The sequence below is a fragment of the Sinocyclocheilus grahami genome, unplaced genomic scaffold (genome assembly GCF_001515645.1).
Source record: "Sinocyclocheilus grahami isolate Dianchi unplaced genomic scaffold, SAMN03320097.WGS_v1.1 scaffold157.1, whole genome shotgun sequence".
NCBI lineage: Eukaryota > Metazoa > Chordata > Actinopteri > Cypriniformes > Cyprinidae > Sinocyclocheilus > Sinocyclocheilus grahami.
In genome coordinates, this window is record NW_015505336.1 from 899,181 (window position 1) to 924,353 (window position 25,173).

Genomic DNA, 25,173 nt, shown 5'->3' on the forward strand with positions numbered 1-25,173 from the left:
TTCTAGTCGTGTCCTCTTTTGGAAGACCAAACAGAGTAGTTTCGCATTCACGACAAAACACACGGTGGGCTAGAATGAGCGGCGGCGGGCTTGCGGCAACCACATGTGACGACCCCGGGCTGGGCTCCGCTTTGTCCACGGTGAAAGCTGATCCGGCGATCCACAGCGCGAAGTTGAAGTATTTCCTCAGCGACCAGCACGGATCAGCTCTAGGCATGACGAAGCGGATATCCTCCTCTTTTGGAAGGCCAAACAAAGTAGTTTCGCTTTCACAACGAAACACACGGCAACAACAAAACTACAGCGAGAATAAAAGTTACGCTTTCTTTGCGTGAACATTTGGGCGGCGTTATGCAAATCTTCCAGTATTGTGACGTAGGCATGTGGGGGCTTGTTAGAACGAGCCGTTTTAGGTAGGCGTGGTTGACTCTTAACTTTTATAAAGAATATCTCTTTGGATTTGAGACTTTAGTCTTTGCAAATTTACAGACTTTCTTTATGCACCAAGAGCTTGTAACACTCCAAAGAGAAAGGAAGAATTTTAATTGCATCATATGTCCCCTTTAAATACTTCATTCATTCATGCACGTTGTAAGAATGCTTTTCTTCCTAAGTATTTTTTCTAAGTAAGTAAGTTTCTACTAAGTAAGTTTTAACTCCGAGTTGGTTGAACCTCCTTATTGAAACGGGCCCCAGAAAGGAGGTTCAACAAACTCGGAGTTAAAACTTGAACTCTGAGTTGATTTACTCTGCGATGGGAACAGCTGAACAGAGTTAGCTCAATCCACTCTGAGTAGGTTGACTCTGAGTCAAAAAACAAAACAAAAACATAATTCAATCAGGTAAAGCTTCAAGCGTAAAATGGGTGTAGGCTAACGTTACATGACTACAAATATTTGACATTCAATAAATATCATTCAGTGTATATCCATTTCAATGTGCAGCAGCTTTTCCCACATAGTTTAATGCTTTTTCACATAATTAAATGTTCTCTAATCCAACATGCTACATTTCTTAATTAGGGTAATGAATTCACATTTGACTTCTATTCAGAAGCCAACAGCAAGAAGGCAGAGACTTGTAAAGTGGGAGGAGAACCTGCACCAGCACCACTGACAGATGAAGAGGAGATGGCCACAATACCAATATTAAAATCCAACAGGGAAAATAATAATTTGTTGCTTTTGTATTTGTAGAACTTAAAGATGACCAAATAAATTGTGAATAATTTGCACTACCCTTCCACCTGGCATCCTTCCATTCCATACAGTAGCCTAATCAGCTTCATTTTCAGAAGGTGCGATGGTGAGAATATGTGTGTAATCAATGCATCCAACCACACTGGAAATCCTAAAGGAAATTCTAATTATTAGGTTACTTAGAGGTCACAACAAGATGTTATCAAGTGAACGCCATTTAAAAATGGTACCGTTCAAATAAATATGCATGTTAATATGGCAAAATAAATCAATTAAATAAAATTAAATCCTCTTCTGATGTAAATGTAACTCCCCGCGAATTAATGCAGCTTCCTCATCTACAGGATCCCTTATAAAAAGACATGCCATTTTTGTCACATTTACCATGTCTGCATGATGAAAATGAAAGTGGTCCGGTGAGAAAAATAATCTTGTTTCCATTTTCATTAAGATTATTTTTCTTACCCCGCTGGCAATTAATTTGACTTGTTTACCCCAGGAAACAAGACTAAATATCGTATATATTTTTTCTTATATAGAAAATGCATCATGGTTTAGGAATTTTTAGATATTTGTACTTGAAATAAGGCAAAAATCTCAGCAATAAAAGCAATTTTTGCAGCGTGAATGAATTGATGAGGTATTTAAACATTGCTTACGCTTTAAAAAGGGGGAGGAGACCGAAAGAAACTCTGGGTTTACCGAAGAAAACCTGCTCCCGACCAGGTTAGGTTCACAGAGTAAGTTACTGTGGTAAATTACCGAGAGGTTTCGTTTAGTCTTTTATTGGAACCGAAAACACTGAGTTTCCCTTTTCTGGGGATAACAAACTCTGGAATACTAAACTCACTTTCTGGAATACACCCCTGCTCTTTGATATGTTATACTTACGAATATGTAGTACTTGGAAGTACCTTGGAGTGCCATTTAAATACTATGGTAAAACAATAGTACCATGCTATTTCCCAGTGATATCTTCACTGTACCATGATACATGTCCAAAAACATGGAATTTTTAAATTGTTTTGGGGATTTGTACCATGGTATATTTGGAAATACCTTGGAGTGCTACATGAATACCATGGTATAAGTCAAAGTGCCATAGTACATGTCTAAAAACATGGAATTATCATGCTTTCTGAACATGTACCTTGGTATATTCGGACGTACCTTGGAATCTAATGTGAATACCATGGTATAAATCAAAGTACTATGGTATTTCCATGTGATACCATCACTGTGCCATGGTACATGTCCAAAATCAGGATATTATCTGTAATATTATAGTGTTTTTATTTATGACTCAAGCCTAACATTTGCATTGTCATTGTTCAAATACTGTTGGGTTCCTGACTTTATAAATTTGTATTTCTTTTAATGGATTGCTGTTCATTAGAGAGGTGCAGAAGGCTGTGAACACAGCTCAGGGGCTTCATCAGAGATGGATGGAGCTGCTACAGGACCCGGGTGGAGCCAGCAAGGAGGAGGTGGACTGGACCACCAATGAGCTGAGGAACAGTTTGAGGTCCATTGAATGGGACCTGGAGGACTTGGATGAGACTATCAATATCCTTTTGTTTCTGGTAGCCTATGTTTGGACTTGAAATGGTTCAGGTGTTTATATATTGTAGCCTTAACATTGTCTTTAAGTATTGTGGAGGCTAATCCAAAGAAGTTCAATCTCGATGCGATGGAGCTGGCCAAGAGGAAAGCCTTCATCACTAGCACAAGGCAAACAGTCAGGGTGAGTAGATTTGAGAGACTTACATACATCTGCCCCAATGGCACACGGATATCTCTAATTGATTTTAATTTTACAGGAGATGAAAGACCACATGGCTACTCCGATGGCAATTACGGTGTCTGAGAGGAAAAATCGACAGGTTTGTACTCAAACTATGAAAGTAGGAGCCAGATTATGATTTGACCGTTTGCGTATCATCTCATGATAATTTATGATCTCATATTAGACTTTAATGGGTGATGGTGGGTCTCGTGGCCCAATCTGGCAACCCAATGCTGATAAGTACACCAGACTAGACCGGGAGCTGCAGACGGCAAACTCACAGTTCATCGAGGAACAACAGACCCAGCAACAGGTATGTCAATACATCAGTTCATATTTAAGAGGTGATTAGCATATTGAACCATATTTCTGAGCACTTGTCAGGACAGTATGTTTTATTTCTGTACATTGCAGCTCATAGCAGAACAGCAGGATGAGCAGCTGGAGTTGGTATCGGGAACTATTGGTGTCTTGAAGAACATGTCCCAAAGGATCGGCCAAGAGCTGGATGAGCAAGCTGTGTAAGTCACTTTGAAACTGGTGAAGTTAGGTAGGAAATCTTTGTGTGTATATATGTGCATGTATATGTTTATATGTCATTTAATTAAATTATGATCAACTTATAATTTTTTGTTAATGGAAAAATTTGTATAATTTATAGATTATTATTTCTATTTTAAATTATATATAATTTGAAAACTGGATATATAAATAGTATAAATTATGTATTTTTTAATGGCGAAATTACATGTTTACACGATTTTATATATATATATACACATGCACATATATACACATTATTTCATTAAAAATATAATTATTAAAATTATAGTTCTATATTAACAATTTATATTTATATAAATAAATATGCACATACATATACACACACATTTTAATTATACAGTTTTTGAATAATAATTGCTATATAAATTAATCTTTTTCAAAATGTTTTTATATATTCTTAATATATTTATGATTTTTTAAAAATTATTAATTACAAACCAGAACACAACACAATGCGATCCATGAAAAACTGCATATGTATGTATATTAGTACTTGTACATCATTTATGTATAATTTTTAGTTTTATGCTTTCTCTAATTATTTTAAAAATCATTTATATATATATATTAGTAATATAGTTTTTTTTTTCATCAATTACAAACCAGAGCACAAAGTAATACATGAGAAATTGACCTGCTTTTGGCGTGAATCCTGACAGTTTGTGAGTTAACAGACCTCAAAACTTTCTGAATGTGTCTGGCCTATTTTCAGAATGATAGATGATTTTTCACATGAGATGGACAGCACTCAATCCAGACTGGATAACGTCATGAAGAAGCTGGCTAAAGTTTCTCACATGACCAGCGGTGAGTAATACAGCAGCGGAAGAGCAGACCTGCTTCATTTACAGTCACACATGGTTAGAATCAGTCAGAGAATACTTTCAGCAATCATTCAACTGAAACCTCTTATTTTAATATTGGACATCCTATCTGACAGTATTTACTTTTGTTTTATTACAGTTAAAATATTATGCTGACTGTTTTTATGTAAAGCCAAAACTTTGTCATGATTCATAAAGTTGGCACTCTGGAAGTCAAACTTCTGGACCATTTCATAGGAAACAATTGGTTGAGAGACTAATTATGAGTGTTTTAACCTGTTATATTCTCACTTGACCCTGCAGATCGGCGACAGTGGTGCGCTATCGGCATTCTTCTGGCCATCTTGTTTGTCGTGATCATCCTCTTCATTGTTCTGTGAACAGCACTCCTCCGTCCTCTGCCTCTACTCCTGTGAACGGTCGCTCCAGCGAAGGTGCTTTGGAGACAAACAAACCCTTTCTCCATCTTTAGTCCACGATACAGTAGAACGCTGCTGCTTCGTAACCTTTTTGCTTTCTTATAAACAACCCAGGCTGAAAACGAATGGGTAACATGGCGTGTAAAAACAAGGGCTGATAATATGGTCTGAATCATTTCGTACGAGTTGTGTCGTAATCCAGGGTTAATCATTTCTTTCCAATGGACCATGACTTTTAATGCTTAAAGGGATAGTTTGCCCAAAAATGAAATGACCCCATGATTTACTCACCCTCAGCCATTCTAGGTGTATATGACTTTCTTCTTTCATATGAATTAGGGATGTGCATCTCATGACTGAGGCCGATACGATACGCATCTCGATGTATTGCCAACAATACGATACATTAAAGATACATATGAAGCAGCTACCGATGCGATACAATTCACCCTTATTACGATGCAGCGCGATCCGATTTCGATTCGATGCAATACGATGCAATGGACAAAATATGATCACTTTTAATGCCTCGAGACCTGTTTCATAAAACAAGTTAACCAAATAAGCCAGGCTTATTTCAGTTAGTCTGACTCATTGTCAAATGATTTGGTTCCAAAAAGCTAATTTAACATGGGCCTAGATCAAGCTTAGTCACTGTGGCAACTTATGCTGGGAAACTAACCTGGTCTAAAGCAGGTAACTGTCCAGCTAAGCTAAGCTCCTCTACTGACCAACAGGAACATAATGATATTACCACTGTCTCACATACTATTATTTGACTTTTTTTTTTTATACAGTTTCTAGCCATGCAGCCTTTCTCTCTGGTTTTATTACAGCTGTACCTTTTATAGTTTGTAGAACAGATAGCAGAACATTAGTTTAAACTAAATTAAAAGTTAAAATCACTGAATTAAAAATTATAATAAATACAGAAAATGACTACATTTGAACTGCTATAAGAAACACATATTAACTCATTTGAGCTTTTAGCAATTAGTACTGTAGCTTACTAGCTTGCATTTGATTTACCTATTACAAAAGTCCACTTACAGTTACTGCTATCATAAAAATACACTTTATATGTAGGTATAAAATTCTACAAAAGACACATTTAATGTCCAAAAACATTAATACATTTTTTTAGCAAAATGTATATTTTACTCAGAATTATTGTGCTCCTATTCGATTGCGCTCTGTCCGTTTAGCGTGCATGTGCATCCACTAGTAATTATCTACAAATAAATAGTTTTTTACCGATGCAAATATGTTAGAAACGATGCATCGCGATATAAATGCCAACTTGTAGCCGATGCACGCTTTTTAAACCGCTCGTTAACTTTTTATGCCGATGCACCGAGCGAATCAGGGAATCTTCCCGTCCCTACTACGAATACAATTGGAGTTATATTAAAATATGTCCTGGCTCTTCCAAGCTTTATAATGTTTTTTTATGGGATTTTAGAGCCCAAAAAAGTGCATCCATCCATCATAAAAAGTGCTCCACACGGCTCCGGGGGTGAATAAAGGCCTTCTGAAGCGAATTGATGCGTTTGTATAAGAAAAATATCCATATTTAAAACTTTATAAACCGTAATCTCTAGCTTTCGCTAACTGTGGTACACGTGTTCATAAGAGAGCGGTGTTCCAGCGGATGGCGTAGGCATAGCTTAAGCTCCGGTGAGAAGCAACAAACGCGGGAGCGCAGAGGAGAGAGCAAAACAAAACACCAGTCATGATTTAGAAGTACAAAATGAGGATTTGTAAAGAAACATGTTGGAGGATTTCAATGTAAGACTAGAGGATTGGTTTTTCTTTGCTGTAAACAAAACTTGGTTCTCGCGAGACTAGCATATTCTCACCGGAGTTTGCGCTACGCCTACGTCATCCACTGGGACGCCACTCTCTCGTGAACATGAGTACGACAGTTAGCGGAAGCTAGAGATGACAGTTTATCAAGTTTTAAATATGGTTATTTTTCTTACACAAACGCAACACTGTGGAGCACTTTTTATGATGGATGGATGCATTTTTTATTATAACTCTGATTGTATGGTAAGTCATTTACACCTAGGATGGCTTGATCATGGGGTAATTTTCATTTTTGGGTGAACTACCCTTTAAACAGCTGAAAGAATCAAGTGCTACTATAAAATATTGCTGGCGTTATTTCCTGTGCACTGCTTTAATAGTCGGTTTAGACCACTGTAAATAATCAACACTAACTACTAATTTACTAAACACTGGACTTTAGCAAACCAGATACTGTTTAAGCGGGTATGTTACTGATCATACTAATGCTAATTAGTTATTTACTGTCAAAGTGTTTATTTCTGTGTGCTTTGTTTACTTTTTTTTACTTTTGAGTTATCAATAATCGGTTACTAGTGAGATTTATTCACACGCACTGCGGTTTGTTTCTTTGAACTGAATGGAATTGTGTTTTTAATGGAAACGTTGATGTTAAACTCTCGGGATAACTGCCTAAAAGTTTTAAATAATAGGTTAACAATTCAAATATTAACAAAAAATTGTGCTTTAGTAAGCATTAAATATGTGAATTGCGTGACAATTGGTTATTAATCTGTAGAAAGTCTGAAAACGGATCACTTCAGATGAAAGTGAAGTTTTGGACCAAATATATTTTAGTATAAAAGCTACATTTGAGAACTAATGGTTAAAGAAATGAAAATTTGCTGATAATGTGCTCACCCTCAGGCCATCCAAGATGAGTTTGTTTCTTGATCAGAACAGATTTGGAGAATTTCATCACTTGCTCACCAATGGATCCATTGCATTGAATGGGTGCCGTCAGGATGAGAGTCCAAACAGCTGATAAAAACATCACAATGATCCACATCACTCAAGCCCACAGTACATTTTCAGCAAATTTGTATTTTTGGGTAAACTATTCCTTATTTATAGGTCACTATTTAGCCAGTGCCTTAGCACAGATGAGGGTGAAGTTACATTTCATTTTAGAAAGCTGGGCACTTGTGACAAAACGTTAGGTTGCATGCGTTTCGCATTCTTAAACCGTTCAGCGAGGATGTTCGTCCAGTATTTAGAATGTATATTTTCGCAAACTAACGGTTTGCGCTATATTTCCACGGCTAACTCAAATGGAAACGTGTGAAGCAGCAGTCACTAAAATGAAAATCATCGTATTTGTTGTCTTTCGACAGCACAACACTACATATTCTGTGAAAAACATGAGTACATTTATCTTTCTGGATATTTGTATTGTTTTTGTTTTGTTTGTATGTTGTTTTAATAATCTTTTGGGTAAATCACACAAAGAAATGTGTGATAAAAAAAAAGTGAAATTGTATTTTGCGTATGAAAATAAGCCCTTTTTCCTGCATTATTATTAGGCTACAACATTATTTCCATGCCAGTTAAGCACATTTGTCATTACTGTAATGTCAAAAATCATCAATTTTTATGTAATATAGTAATAAAAGTAATCTTGTCTGGGCTCAATTATTTTAAATGAGTAACAAATACAATTTAATTGAAAAGAAATTAAATTTAATACATTAAATATTACTTACTTTTCTTGTAATTTAATATGTATTTTTCACATTACAGTAATGAGGATTAATAAAATGTGCCCAATCGTACAAATAATGTCATAATGCAAAAAAAAGTGTGATCCTAAAAATAGGCCTACATTTGTTTTTTTTTCAGAACTATGGACATTTTTGACAGATTTTGTGTGATTTACACTTCTACGTGTTCCAGCTTTCTGTTTTTGAGCAATCACACCACTAGTTTAGTAGACATTTCCGTCGGCCCATATAACAGTGTTCAGCTGATTCTGACTGCCCTCGGTCACATGATGCGGTAGGTCAGCTCTGATTGGTTCAAAGTATGACTGAATCGATTATGCAATTTTACGATAAGAATAAAATGATACAATTGCACAATTAAGCCACTGTTGTTGAGTCGCAGTGACGGAGCAGAGCTCATAAACGCCGTTCTTCCTGACTCTGTGAATTTCAGTTGTAATGTTTGTTTGCTCCTAAAGAGAATGATAGAAATGAGTATGTTTTTTAGCCCTCGTTGTTTCTCCTCGTCCCTCAGAAAACTCTGTCAAACCTCCCCATGAACCCACAACCCCCTCAACCCCTTCACTGTGTGAAGCTCTGAGCCCCATTAAAAACAAATCATTGAAAAATGGTGTCGGATTGAATTCGTGTCGATGCGAGGATATAAAAGGAATGTAAATACAAATGAAAAATGATCAATAAAAATATATGAATTTATTTATGTAAAAACATGTAAAATATATTATGAAAATGTACTAATTCAATTTTTGATTTGTGTAATTGTGTATTAAATCATTTATACTGTTTTTAAAAAATGTACAAATATACATTTGTTATTATTTTTAATATTTAAAAATAAATTATATATTATGAATAAATACAAAAGATAAAAAATGTACTTTAAAAATTTATTAAAAATACAAAGGATATAAAAAAAATTAAATCTAATTTATATTGTTAAAGATTCTTTTTAATTTTTTTTGAAAATGTGTGTAAATGTACACAATTTTTATTGTAAATTATATTCTTAAGAAGTATTAATTTATAATATGTATTATATCACATATGATTTGTTTAAAAATCTTTATAGATTTATTTATATATATTTTTTAAAACGATTAAAATAAACCGTATAATAGATACATATTTATAACATTATTATTTTAATATTTAAAAGGAAATTATATATGTGAATTTAAATAAAAATGTGTAAAGTATATTATGCAAACAAATAATGATTTTTTTAATTCTATGATTTATGTATTATATATAATAATAATTATATAAAAATGTGAATGATTACATAATATATATTTAATGAATTAATATTATTATTAATAACAAAATAAATGTAAAGTCTATTATGAAAAATGATGAATGGGTTTTTTGTACAATCTGAAGAGAGACATTTCTAGAGCTTAAAGGGGTCATATGATGCGATTTCAAGTTTTCCTTTCTCTTTGGAGTGTTACAAGCTGATTGTGCATAGATAAGATCCCTGAAGTTGCAAAGACTAAAGTCTCAAAACCAAAGAGATATTCTTTATCAAAGTTAAGACTCTGCCACACCCCCCTAAAACGCCTCGTTCTAACACGCCCCCACATATCTACCTCACTATGTGGAAATATTTGCGTAATGCCGCCCAAATGTGCACGCAAAGAAAGAAGGCGTGGTTTCAGTAACCGCAGTTAGTGTTGAAGCAGCCATGTCAGGGAGACGCTGTGTGTTTCTAGGCGAAAGCAAAAGCACTTTATTTGGCCTTCCGAAAGTAGATGCATTTAGGAATCTTTAAGATTACTTACAACAGAACAGCAATGCATTTTATGGACGACCGTTTCGTGAACCTAGGAGAGGAGGTAATTCTGACTTTGCTATGACAATCTGCCGCTTCTGAATCAGCTACTGTTTTGTTATTAGTTTAAGTATTTGCTATTGACTGTTCAAATGCGGAGTTTTGCGCATCATGTGTGTGTGTGAGAGAGAGAGAGAGAGAGAGAGTGTGTGTGTCACATCACAGTGGAGTCAGCTGTCTTAACCGTGGCTTGTGTACTGCATCATTACTGTGTCTGTTCCCCTTTCGGGCTTGAACTGATGGTAAAACTACTGACATTATTCACTGTCTTTACATTTATTTTGAAAGATGAAGCTTGCGATTATGGTAAGGGACGTTACATTGCCGACGAGTGCTTGCGGTGTTCGGCCAATCACAATGCACCGGGTCAGCTGGCCAATCAGAGCAGACTGCGCTTGTCGGAAGGAGGGACTTTGTAGAAAACGAAGCGTTTGAGAGAGGCGGGGCATAGAGGACCTACAATAATGTACAGTATTTGAAAAATAATGTGTTTTTTGAACATTAAAGCATGTCAACACATTCTGTTATACCAAATACACCAAATAATGATCTTTAAAAATGCATCATATGACCCCTTTAATGTGTATTGATCCTGAATCCTCCTCTGAGCGATGTTGTGGTGTCAGGCTCTTCGAGCAGCATTGATGATTGTGTTGATGGTGAGCGCTGGTCTCTAGATCCGAGCTGTTCACCCTGATCTTATGACAGGTGGCGTCTTTCTCCTCTGCCTCCCCTTCCTCCCTCTTTTGTGTGGCCCAGTAATGATTAGAGATCAACACCTGAGTCCCACACACACTGAACGCAGCCAAACCACGAGGACCCGAACCTCCCTCACACTGAGCTATTATAGAGAAACAACATCTGTGGACCACATTTTATTTATTGTTACAGTATTATGAAAATGAAAATACTTTTTATATTGATTTATTTCCATTTTAATATTATAAATATATAATTGATCCTATAATATGATCTACTTTTGCATGTATTAGCATTAATATGCTAAAATAATAATAATCTAAATATTTACTACTAATAATAAGTAATAATAATAAAACGTCAAATGTTTTAAATTGTGTATATAGTACAGTATTGTAATTAATATGACAACATTTATGTTTTAATGCTAATTTTTATGTTTGTATATTATTTAATATTTAAATAATATGCAAATATATATTTGATCATATAACATTTTTGTATATTCTATTGCATATATTCTTATATAAGTTTTTAATATTATGGTTATTATTTTTTATATTTGTGAACCAAATTGTGAAATATTATTTATTTTAATATTATGAATATGTAATATTTATATATTTATTTATATTTATATTTTTTTTATAAAATGAAAATATTTATAAAATGAAATCATATATAATATTATTTTAAATATATAATTGATCCTATTATCTACTACTAAAATAATATTTAATACTATATTTGTGACATATGTGGTGTTAAATATGTACTGCTCATTTATAATAATAATAACAATAATAAAATGTAAAATGTTTTCACTTGTGTATATAGTACAGTGTTGAAATAATATAGCATTGTTTTATGTTTATATTTGCATATTATTTTATATTTAAATAATATGCGAAATATATTTTATATTTTATAACTTTTTTGTATACTGTGTTGAATATATTTGATAGATGTTTTTATATGTTATGATTGTAATTTTCATATTTGTTTACCAAATTGTGAAATATTACTTATTTTAATATTATGAATATGTAAGTAATATTTATATTTATATATTTTTTAGTGTTGGGCAATGATTAATCAAAATAAAAGTTTTTGTTTGCATAATATATATGTGTGTACTGTGTACAGTATATATTTTGAAAATATTTACATGTATATATTTATATTCATATAATTTATATTATAAATAAATATATTTTATATATAAACTTAACATATTTTTCTGAAATATACATATACAGTGGGTACGGAAAGTATTCAGACCCCCTTAAATTTTTCACTCTTTGTTATATTGCAGCCATTTGCTAAAATCATTTAAGTTAATTTTTTTTCCTCATTAATGTACACACAGCACCCCATATTGACAGAAAAACACAGAATTGTTGACATTTTTGCAGATTTATTAAAAAAGAAAAACTGAAATATCACATGGTCCTAAGTATTCAGACCCTTTGCTCAGTATTTAGTAGAAGCACCCTTTTGATCTAATACAGCCATGAGTCTTTTTGGGAAAGAGGCAACAAGTTTTTCACACAGCATACACATATATTATGTACACAAAAACTTTTATTTTGGATGCGATTATTATCGCAATTGATCGTTGCCCAGCACTAATTATTTTATATAAAATAAATATACAAATATTTTTGGCATATGTAGTACAAAATATTTACAGCAATTCTTATTTGAACATTCATCAAGGAGAGCTGTAGTACATAAACTATAATGTTTGGCTCAAAATAGTGGTGATATTTGTGGCTAAAACTGGCTTTGCATAGCTGGAGTGCTTCTAATGATGGATTTACAGAGACTGTGTGTGTGTGTGTGTGTGTGTGGCAGGGAGGCAGCAGGTGCAGGATGCAGGTTCGGCGTTGGGCTCCTTTATCCTGCAGTAAGTGGAGGGGACAGCTGAGCTCTCGTACCCGTGGGGAGGTGGAGGTGGGGGCAGGGAAAAGACACACTCCTCCGCCAGCTGAGCTCATTAGCATCGCTACACACAACACAAACACAACATCAACCCGCACTTGAGAGCAGCTATCATGTTTATGAGAGTACAGAACGACTATAAACCTACCTGGAATCCTGTTAAACAGCTGTCACAGACAATCGCGAATTCGCTTTTCTTCTAGTTATCGTGACACAGTTATGAATATTGGGTAATGAAGGGTATAATTGCTTAAAGATGAAGCCTGCAAATGCATATAAGCATCTATAACGACATGAGTGAGATTGTGCAGCTTGGTTAGAAGATTTTTTTATTAGTTTTATAAGTGTTCTGACTTAATCGGGGGAAGTCGTGGCCTAATGGTTAGAGTCGGTTGCGGGGTTTGAGTCTCATACCAGCAGGGATTGTGGGTGGGGGGAGTGAATGTACAGCGCTCTCTCCCACCTTCAATAACATGACTGAGGTGCGCTTGAGCAAAAAGACAACAGCAAACAAATGGCTGCCCACTGCTCCGGGTGTGTGTTCACGGTGTGTGTGTGTGTTCACTGCTGTGTGTATGCACTTTGGATGGGTAAATGCAGAGCACTAATTCCGAGTATGGGTCAGCATACTTGGCCACATGTCACGTCACTTTCACTTAATAAATGCATGTACTTGATTGTTGTGTGTGTGTGTGTGTGTGTGTGTGTGTGTGTGTTTTCAATGTCGTGACCAGGATGGAATCAATCATTGTCTAATCAATAGGGGAGGACAGGCGAGATTATTGACCAGCACACGTGCCTCACCAAGACCCTCAAACATGTCTGTAAGCTCGTCCTGCTTGTGTCGTTTTGCCATTGAAAACCCCAATCCTGCACTCTTAGGGGCCATTCACACAGATCGTATATTTGTGTTGAAAAACATGAAACATGAGCAGTGAAATGGGAAAAATACAAAAGGTATCGAGACTCGTTTATTAAAATTGAACTTGTTTTAACATTAGCGCGATGTTTTTAGAACAGAAGACATGAGCACAATGGAAAAGCAGCGCAGTGGGATGCAAAATTTTGTTCTGTTTCAAACGCCCTGTACCCGAAAGTCACAAAACATGTTTTTGTATTTACGTAAAAGCACAAGATGGGGCAGTGGAATAAAAAACACAATGACTATAGACGTTTTTTTTTTCTAAAGGTTAACTACATTTAAGTATAAAATTTTTAACGCAGTGTGAGATGTGAGCGCAAAGGTTAAAGACAAAAGTTTAGCACATGTTTACATAAAACGAAAAGTAGCACATGGGATGCAAAAACGGTTAGCATTTTTTACAAATTGTAATTCTTTTAACTTATGTTTGTAAAACACTGTTTTTTAAAAAAAACACGAGATGCCAGCACTAAAGTCAAAAATGTCAGTTTAGCGCATGTTTACATAGAAAAACTATGTAAAAGTAGTGCAGTGGAATGGGGAAAAAAACATTTTCTGTGTGAACCACCTCTTATAGTGTGTGCACACCAAAAGCGAAGCGAATATTCGCATTGCGTTATCGCTCTAGATTACTCGCGGGATGTTTTTCACGTGAATAAAAACATTGCGCATGCTCTCCTCCATTATCTGATACAACCGGATATGTCAATAAGCGCTACGTGGTTTGGCTTGTACAACAATGCGTCATGCAAATTTCCCGCTCTAGTTAAAATTTTTCAACTTGTTTTTCAACGATTGAGATGAATATTGCACCTTTGCAATATATTGCACTCAGCAATCGTGTCGCCCAATTTGTGTCATTCGCATCACCCAGCACAAATTCCCATCTATTTGTGTCTTTGCATGTAATCTACTCGCGCAAATAATTGAATTCGCTTTAGGTGTGCACACACCATTAACCCTAAAGACAGAACATATTTATTCATTTAAACACAAGATACAGGGCAGTGGAATAAAAATCACAATGTCTCAAGATGCATTTTTTTTAAATTGTAATTTCATCTAAATTGAGCGCCATTTTTAAACTGCCGCATTAGGGACCATTCACTAAGAATGCGTTTTTATGTTTAAAAATGCAAGACGCAATGTAATAAAATTAAAACAATCGCAAGACCAATTGACATGTTTTTTTAAAAAGTTGATTTACTTTTAACTTTGCCATTGCTTTATTTTTAGAACGACGTGTCGTGCGAGAATGTCAAAGTTGCGAGTACAATGGTCAAACACATACGTTTTATGCATATTTACATAGAAACACAATGGAAAAACAGCATAGTGCATAATGCATTCACTTTGACCTCTTACACTTGAGACACAGAATGCGCCTTTGTCTTCAAAAATGTGAGACACAATGTAGTGGAATAAAAAAAAAAGGTCTAGAGATTTTGGGCCCTATTTTAACGATCTAAGTGCATGGTCTAAAGCGCACGGCGCAGGTGCACTCTGGGCGTGTCCGAATGATGACATGATTTCAAGTTTTCCTTTCTCTTTGGAGTGTTACAAGCTGTTCGTGAATAGATAAGATCCCTAAAGTTGCAAAGACTAAAGTCTCAAACCCAAAGAGATATTCTTTATCAAAGTTAAGACTCTGCCACGCCCCCGTACAGGTTTGGAACAAGTGGAGGTTGAGTAAATTATGACAGAATTTTCATTTTTAGGTGAACTATCCCTAAAAAGGATTATGTAAAAGTTCAGTGTAAATTATTCTGACTCTACACAATTTATAGCATAATGTTAATGACCAACACATTTTTTCCCAAACATTTCATTTTCTTCACTGTATTTCACTGTATTCCCGCTCCTACTAAAATACTAACAATATATGAAGTGAAAAAAACAAGCCGTCCCTCAAAAGCCAGTTGTTTTATTTCATAGGAACATATAAATAGATGTAGCAAAATACATTAGGTTGGTAGCTTTTTGCGTTGCACGTACCATAATACTGATATCCTTCAGGACAGCACGCTAATGGTGTCGGACTGCACTGTAGAGGTATAACAATGTGCTGGCTCATGGAGAAATATCCAATCAATTTACTAAATTAGAACTAATTTAGAGCTGATGATCAATGCGACTGCAGCGTGTGCACCGAGCCATTCTAAGAGAGTATATAAACCTCTTTTGACTTATCTATTTACTCGTCAGCAGCATGGAGAAGGTTTCGTATTAGAACCGAATGCAAAAGCAACAGAGGATTTAGATGAAACAGAATGTTCAGAAGATAGATAAACATTGATGTTCATTGGTCTTTTTGGCAAACACATTTAGACCATCCTTCATTGCAATAACACTTGAGTTTAACTTTCAGTACATTAAATATCCTTGTCCTTCATACACGATTGTACTACAGATATAATATTCTGTTGTAACGATAGTACCATTCTGGCAAAAAAACGAGCCAATGAATGTGACTCAAGGTGTGGTCGGCGAAATTCATCCAGTCATTCCAATTAAACGGCGCAAGTGAGTTTCGCATGAATGCAAAAAAAGTTTTGTCCAAGTTGGTCACGTGAATTCTCCACACGGACCAACAGAAAGCTGATTGGTTTAAAAGTGATTTCTGTTTGAGCTGGACTTCGATTCTGCGCTATTTACAATGGACAATGTGCCTGTTTTCCGCTGAAAGTTCACTAATGTGACCACACATTCAATAGCGTGTTTTTTCAAGGTACCCCTGTAAACTAAGGCCCATTCACACCAAAACAATAACTACAGTGTTGACTATAAAGATAAATGCAAAGTTCTATCATGAAAGATGGCGCAGGCTGATAGGTTTTAACTCAATATGATATAATCACATGATTACTCACATGGTGTAGCTGATTGGTTTATTTCGCATCAGCAGCCAATGAGCTTGCTGCTCAACATTCAAATATTTGGCTAGTGTTTGTTGTAGCAGTTGCAACGCGCTTCAGAAACCCTCCACCTCCCCCAGCTCCACCTGTATAGATCTGCTATGGGTTTATGTCATGTATATTATATAAGGGGGTTATTTCATATATGTTATATGTGCAGCGGCAATATTTCCTACATGCTCACACAGCATGTTTGTGGATGTATTGACAGTAGCAAGTCTTGGTAGCGTAGCAGATCTATTAACACATTAACCTTGCCATGTATATTACCGTGCTAAACTCTCAGAGAGTTGTAATGACTGAACTATATTAGCATCCACTGCAACGCGCAATAACATGCTGTTTATTACAAACAGCACTGCAGTTTTGTCATCTGCCGCTTTAAATACTCAAACTATTTAAAGCAGGATGGATTGGCTGCCAGTGTTTTTGTCATTCCTCAGCTGGAAAGTGTTTCCAACGATATTGTTCCTCTGTGTCATTATCATTATAGTTGTGGACCCTGCTATTTTTATAACTTTAGAATGATTTTTAATACTATATATTTTGTCATTACTGTTATTGTTTTTGGTGTGAACAGGCCTTTAGCCATAACAGTGGCTACAGGGATGAATTCACTTAAAAAATGAAACTGGATTGTAACAAAATGTATAAAAAAACGCTTCATTTTTGGGTAACTTAATAGGGACCGTTGTGTGATCATTGCCATAAAACTCCAAAGGTCGATTAAACGTAATACTGCCGATTACACAAACTCGTCCCTGACATTTCTGACATTGTTTACATTGACTACAACAAAATGTGGTTCTGGTACAGTCTTGTCTTCAGTTAGCGCTGTAGGCATCTGTGTTGTAGTACGCGGATTGAAGCTGTGCTGTTTTGAGTCATTAAACGGGTCACCAGGTCCAGACTGAGTCCTGCCACCTTCTCGCCATTCACCTCTAAGATCTCGTCTCCGACCCCGAGCAGCCCCGCGTAGAGTTTCTCCATATTGCTGTCGCCCATTTCTTCAACGTACACCCCTTAAACATAAAGCCGGTTAGTCTAAACTTCAAGTCAGAAGTGTATGAAAACAAGAGTGGGAGGTCCCTCACCTGAGTCTGGCCTGCCTTTTCCTCGTGAGATTAGAAAGCCGAAGGGGCCGTTGGGGGGCCTGGAGAGCTCCAGCAGGATGGTGCCGTCAGGGAAGGCCTGGGCCATGCGTCCCACCGGACGCACCGCACTGGGCCGCCCCACGTCCTCTACACTCAAGGCACGCTGAAGATCCCTAAAACACAGACAGATTTATCTATTTAAAAAGACCACAAAAGTGCAACAGAAATATTTTAGTGCCAGATTATATGGTGAGTTACTATATTATTTGGAATTATGTTCATTTAAGCAGTTCTATTTTAATATTTTTTATTATCCTTTTCTTAGAAAAATGTGAGTGGATCTTGACTGTGAAAGATCCTACCACTAGGCCAAAGCTGTTGAAGAATTTTTTAATATGTTGCTATGCATTTTCAAATATATATTGTGTGATTTATTTTTAAATTATATTTATATATTTACTTTTAATTATAATTATATATATATATATATATATATATATATATATATATATATATATATATATATATATATATATATATATATATTATATATATGTAATTATTTTTTATAATATAATAAGATATAATGTTTGAAGAGTATTGTATAAACAGACACCTTCAGGTTATATTATATTATATTAAAGGGCCTTATGACATATTTTAAAATAAAATCTATATATTTACATTTAATTCTAATTATATATATACATATATATATATATATATATATGTGTGTGTGTGTGTGTATATATACTTTTAATGTAATTTAATACATTAAAATTGTATTACATTTATTTTAAATATGTTATATATATTAAGTATAGCATTTATCTTATACATTAATATAATATAAATATAATTTTTGAAGAGTATTGTATAAACAGACAGATATATAATATACTATAATGTAATAGGAGTGTAATATTTATTTTGTATAGAAACTTATCTTAACCTGTGAAGGCTAAATAAACAAGATACACGCAGAACTGTTTTTATTTTTTTGTAAATAAACCATGTCCAAAATAAATAAATATATAAATACATAAATATCACAAGGCATTGTCATATTATTATATTATATTATTTTTACAAAAAATATAATAGTTTATTATTTATTATTGTACAGAATTTAATTTTTCAACTGAATTTTTTTCATGGAAGCCAATCAAATGTGACCCTGGACCACAAAACCAGTCTTAAGTCACTGGGGTATATTTGTAGCAATAATTTATTTATTATTTTTTTTTTAATTATAGATTTTTCTTTTATGCCAAAAATCATTAGGATATTAAGTAAAGATCATGTTCCATGAAATTTGTTCCACCAAATAATGTTCTTTTTAGCAACATCCTATGACCCCTTTGAGTAAAGATCATGTTCCATGAAGATATTTTGCTAATTTCCTACCATAAATATAACAAAACTTAATTTTTGATTAGTAATATGCATTGCTAAGGACTTCATTTGGACAACTTTAAATGCGATTTTCTCAATATTTTGATTGTTTTGCACCCTCAGATTCCAGATTTTCAAATAGTTGTATCTCTGCCAAATATTGTCCTATCATAACAAACCATACATCAATGGTAAGCTTATTTATTCAGCTTTCAGATGATGTAAAAATCTCAATTTCGAAAAATTGACTCTTATGTTCTTGTGGTCCAGGGTCACAAATAACAATAGTCCCCAGACGTATCGCAGTGTTCGCTCCTTGTATTCCAGCTCGTAATTTTATCTCCCTTTCTCGCTGTCAGATCTGAGTGAGCAGCCAATTATAGCCTGTCTCTGTAGCGGCTCTCTGCTTTCTTACTGGCTCTGGAGAAAGATGATGTAAGCTGCAGCTTGTCTCCAGTCACTGGGGCTGGAATTCCTCTCTGCTATCTCTCCTTCACTCAGACACACATTCACACACTCATAAACACCACACACTATCGAATCACAACTCCGGCGACAAACACATTATCTGGCACTGTGAGCAACCCAAACACACATGCTTAAAGGGCTGTGTCTAGTAACACACACAGGAAGCTGAATATAGCAGCAGCATGTAGACGGGTGATCATTCCCTGCATTCCATGTCTTTCTTTGGCAGACACACACACCTCTATTTTTATCTTCCCTCCCTCCCTCTCTCCCTCTTTTTATTGCTGCTGCTGACCCAGTCAATGGAAAATACTTATCCTGTTGCACAACACGACAGCTGTCTGAGCATTACAGGAACACGATGCATGCTCCGCAGAACATGTCATGCTTCAAATTGCCATCGTTCATAACACGAAAAGGTTATGAATAAACAGGCAGATTTCTTGAGCTCAAGTGGTGTGTACTGTGGCGTTACCATAGTAAAGGGATGGTATCAGATAGCAATATTTTGATATAGGTCAATGACAAGACAAGAAAAGCAGACAGGATGCATTTAGAAACGTTAACTTAATTAGTTACAAAAAAATAATGCGATTAAAATATTTTAACACAGTTAACGCACTGGCCCCGCCCCCAGACCTATACGTCATCCTACAGTCCATGCGGTTGACTGATGACAAATATGAAGCAGGGCGACAACTCCATAAATGCAGTTATGCCCTGGTGCAAAAAATGCCCCTTTATGTGTTTTTGTCTCATATTTATATCATACAATATCGATATCGCACAAGCAGGGAGAGCAGTAGGCTATTACACGAGTGCTGTTTTTGACCCGAATATCACGCGTTTAAATGCGATTTTATACAACAGTTCAGTAAGAAGTTGATATTGTGATATATTTTAAACAATATTATGTGTTTTTGCTCAATTTTGCAAAGAATATATTACATTTAAAGCCACAGCAGAATTGTTGTGCGTCTTCGAGCAACACAGCGGTGTTTAGTTTCTGAATGAATCCGCGTTTTGAACGAATCGTGTGAACCAATGATTCAAAGACCCATTCATAAAGAGAGCCGTTTACTTCATTACTGAATGAATCAGCCGTTTGAACGAATCGACTGAAGACATTTACCGCCACCTGCTGGCAGATTTAGTTTCTTATTTAGAGTATCATTTAATTAATAATAATAATAAAAATAATAATAATAAAAACATTAAAGGGACAGTTCACCCAAAATGTTTTATTCTGTCATCATTTACTCACCCTCATATCGTTTCAAACCTTTCTTTTGTGGAACATAAAGGAATGTATTTGGAAGACTGTTGGTACAAAGCTGTTTTGGTTACCAATGACTTTCATTGTATGAACAAACAATACTGAGATGTTTCTCAAATTATCTTCTTTTATGTTCCATAGCCGTTGTAGCCTAAATGTTTATGTAATACATTTTTTGTAGAATCAAATAAAATATTTCTAAAGCTACAATTTGTAATGTCTACTTGATACTTTCTCATTTAACAAAAATATCTTTAAATAACCTTTTGTGGGTATTTTCACAGTCAAATTTATTTTGCGATTAATTAGATTAATTAATCGAAATGCCATGTAATTAATTAGATTAAAAATTGTAATCAACTGACAGCCCTAATATATATATATAACATTTTATATAATATATATTTAAATGATTATACATTATATATATTAGTGCTGTCAAATGATTAATCGCATCCAAAATAAAAGTTTTTGTTTACATAATATGTGTGTGTACTGTTTATTTATTATGTATATATAAATACACACACATTCAGTATATCTTTTGAAAATATTTACATGTATATACATTTATATTATATTTTATATTATATATATATATATATATATATATATATATAGTATAAAATATAATATAAATGTGTATACATGTAAATATTTTCAAAAGATATACTGAATGTGTGTGTATTTATATATACATAATAAATATACACAGTACACACACATATATTATGTAAAAAAAATAAATATAGGCCTATATATATATATATTCTCAGTCAGTAGGTGGCAGTGTTGCAGTAGACAAACGTGTAGTCATAAGGAAGCCTGGCCCACATCTCCTCTGACCTACTTTGAGCCTTAAGTGCCAAAGCAATCCATATAATTGTGGCCCCCGGAAATTACATTGTTCAGAGAAAGGATTGTACATTTTAGTAAAGGATCTGGTTTGTTAAAGTGCTAACCAAAAAAAGGGGGGATTACGGTAGATGTGGGTACGGACATAGCATATTCATTATTTTCACCCTTTCTTTCCCTCTTTACTCACTGTAAGAAGTTTGGGCTAGTTGCCCTGTGATGCACTGGTCTGATTGGCCCTCTGACGTGTCTGTCATTGAGTCGATCCTGGGTTGATTCAGCACTGCTGGATGTTGCATTAGATCCCAGCTGTCCTGTACTCTGGTGCTGTTCCACATCTAGGGAAGAATGGAAAACATGGCTGTGTGTATTATAGGATAATGGATGAAACATCCTATGGAAATTGTTAAATATCATGATGAATCTTGATCAAGTATAAACTGAATATGTTAATATGTTAACAATATAACATTATGTAGCTGAAAAGCAAGTGAGAAAATGCTTTTCCAAGTAACGTGAAACAAGATGGAAAATTGTTGAAGGAGATGGAAAAAGACTGGGAGAGAGTAGCTGCTGATCGCACTAGTGACCGGCCCACTGTGGGATTACTCTGACAGGACAATGTGGATCTGCTGATCTGGACAATCCCCAGTGAGACAGGAACGCAGTGAAGAGAAGCGCACATGTGCTCACCCAAAGGTGTCACCTTGCTGACTGAATCATGGCTCAGATGTCTACCTGGAAGTGCCGCTTGATTCTGGGAAAACCTTTGATTCATTTTTAGATAAGATTACGTAAGCGTGCATTTGAAATCTAACCTTCACAGTGCTAAATATTAGCTTTATCCTTTGCAGTGTGCTCAAATATGTATTAAAAAATGTGAAAGTTCTATTAGGTAGGACACCTGTGCAACACAACAACAGTTAGTGCTAGTAGTGCTTTACAAATTGCAGACTTTATGCCATTGTTTATTGCCCTAACAAACTCATTTTTAGCTAAGTGACCAAAGCTCAGTGCTAGTAACCAGAAGGTTGCTGGTTTGAGTTGTAGGGCGATCACCATTGTGCCCAATCTAGACACTTACCCAATGTTTATTTAGGGGGATTATCTCAGGGGGTGTCTAATTCTGCTCATGCAGAGTTTAGCTTTAACCCCACTTAAACACACCTGAACCAGCTAATCAAGGTCTTTTAGGCTTGCTAGAAACTTCCAGGCTGGATGGTATGTTGGACTTAAAGGGATAGTTCACCCAAAAATTTAAATTCTGTCATTAATTATTCACCTTCATGTCTTTCCAAACCCGCAAGGCCTTTGTTTATCTTCAGAACACAAATTAAGATATTTTTGAGGAAATCCGAGAGCTTTCTGACCCTGCATAGACTGCAGCGCAACTTCCACGGTCAAGGCCCAGAAAGGTAGTAAAGACACTGCTAAAGTAGTCCATGTGACATCAGTGGTTCAACCATAATTTTATGAAGCTACGAGAATACTTTTAATGTGCAAAGAAAATGACAATATCGACTTTATGTACCGATATCTTCTTTGCTTTGCATCGTGGTACTTTTGTGAACAGTGGCGGACACTGACCGGAAGGAAAATAAAAGTTGAATAAAGTTGTTATTTTTATTTTCTTTGCACACAAAAAGTATTCTCGTATCGTCATAACACGGTTATGGTTGAACCACTGATGTTACATGGACTGTTTTAATGATGTTCTTGCTACCTTTCTGGGCCTTGAACGTGGAAGTTGCGTTGCTTTCTATGGAGGGTCTGAAAGCTCTCGGATTTCAACAAAAATATCTTAATTTGTGTTCTGAAGATAAACGAAGGTCTTACGGGTTTGGAACGACATGAGGGTGAGTAATTAATGACAGAATTTTCATTTTTGGGGGAACTATCCTTTTGAAGGCAAGTTGGAGCTAAACTGTGCAGGACGTTGGCCCTCCAGGAGCAGGTTTGGACATCCCTGATGTACTGTAATTTGCTTTAGATAAACCTTCTCCTATCGGTAAGCCCCTCCCCTCGAACGCAGATGAGTCAATGGCAGTGGAGTATCAGTTGCACGGGGAACGGAACTCGGACATCTTTAGGTTTCAGCGCCATAGAGAAACATTGGAAGATCCGAAGCTCGCATCGATTTGATGGTGTTTATGCTACAAAAATGGGAAAACAATGTGCCTGGGGTACTTGTAACACTGATTCCAGTTATCCTGAGAGGATAGGCAATACAATTTATTTTATTCCATTTCTTGAACCCAAACAAAACCCAAGCAAAATGTCTGTAAGCATTCAACCCTAATCCCAACGAAGACAAAAATTTTCATTTTCTGGTTGTCATACTCTCATTAAGTTACAATTTTCATCTGCTCAAGCAGAACATTAATGTCATCTTATGCTTCAGTAAGGTATCTGGCTAAAACTAGCTAACGTTGAAGTTAGTGAGTCCATGCTAATGTACAAACCTAAATAGTGGACTGTTCTCACGTCATGTACAGTGTAGGTCAAAAACACATAAACGGAGGTCTACATTTCAGTGCCTCTCCATATTAAACTGGTTAAATGTAAATTAAATTGTACCCTGCGGTACATGAACAGTGTTGATCCTCCATGTTGTCATCTGCGATTGTGATGACCGTAAAACATGAGGCTTCTCCTGCTTGCATTGTGATCTGTAAACCCTCGCTTCCAAATTAATCGAGTTACCCACCATATTTATTTTAAAATCTTTTATATATCCCTCCATGGCATATTCAAATGTTCAAAAACATCTTGTGACAATGTTTTCACACTGACAGCTGTCATTGTAAGACAGTGAGCAACTCCATTTGTTTGTCCGAGGGAGTAACAGTAACTAATGCCGAGTTCACACTGCACGATATTAGCCCGATTTTTCACTCGCCGACAGGTTTTGCGAAATCGCCGACAAATGCCCGAAATCGGAGGCAAATCAGTGCTCGTTCACACGAGTGACAATCACGCAGTGTGAATTATCAAAGACGCAATCTGAGAGAATCACCGACCCATCGCCGACACCCGCAAAATATTTGGCATGCTAAATATCTGGAGCTGTCGGCGATTCACAATCACGCTGTGTGAAATGACTTCTGACTGAAAAACACATCGGCGATGACCTACAGCCAATGAGAGACCAAGATACAGGGCAGAGGGAAGTTCGGGGCGGAGTTATTGACCAGAATATCAGTATTTTAATACATATATGACCAATTATATCATACAGAAACAAGCACAAACATTTGCTTGACCAGCCACAACATCAGCATAACAGTTACTGCAAAATTATTTACCTCCAACTCTCTTTGCAGAACACCCAATCCCTGTTCCCTGCATCTCCCTCCTGCATAATCTGTTTTTCTTTTTCTCCTTGTAGCTGGAAATCAGCTCACAGACAATTT

The 25,173-nt window shown here is 35.5% G+C and overlaps 2 protein-coding genes and 1 long non-coding RNA gene across 3 annotated transcripts in view; 1 reads left to right on the forward strand and 2 right to left on the reverse strand.

Moving 5' to 3' along the window:
• LOC107592703 (uncharacterized) overlaps positions 1 to 887 on the reverse strand; it is a 13,686-nt gene extending 12,799 nt beyond the window's left edge. The window contains exon 1 of the long non-coding RNA XR_001610017.1: positions 819 to 887. This is a non-coding gene — a long non-coding RNA (uncharacterized lncRNA). The remainder of the gene's footprint in view (positions 1 to 818) is intronic.
• A 343-nt stretch (positions 888 to 1,230) lies between these two features.
• On the forward strand, positions 1,231 to 5,087 carry stx6 (syntaxin 6). The gene is made up of 8 exons (XM_016282249.1): positions 1,231 to 1,297; positions 2,596 to 2,765; positions 2,849 to 2,943; positions 3,020 to 3,082; positions 3,170 to 3,298; positions 3,400 to 3,506; positions 4,262 to 4,356; positions 4,677 to 5,087. The coding sequence occupies exons 2-8, from the start codon at positions 2,645 to 2,647 to the stop codon at positions 4,751 to 4,753; spliced, it is 687 nt and encodes a 228-aa protein (XP_016137735.1). The 5' UTR covers positions 1,231 to 1,297; positions 2,596 to 2,644; the 3' UTR covers positions 4,754 to 5,087.
• An 11,567-nt stretch (positions 5,088 to 16,654) lies between these two features.
• kiaa1614 (KIAA1614 ortholog) overlaps positions 16,655 to 25,173 on the reverse strand; it is a 27,502-nt gene continuing 18,983 nt past the window's right edge. Inside the window, exons 6-8 of the mRNA XM_016282282.1 lie at positions 21,951 to 22,098; positions 17,767 to 17,939; positions 16,655 to 17,694 (exon numbers count right to left, since the gene is read on the reverse strand). Of these exons, the coding sequence (XP_016137768.1) occupies positions 17,501 to 17,694; positions 17,767 to 17,939; positions 21,951 to 22,098 (515 nt within the window). The 3' untranslated portion in view covers positions 16,655 to 17,500. The remainder of the gene's footprint in view (positions 17,695 to 17,766; positions 17,940 to 21,950; positions 22,099 to 25,173) is intronic.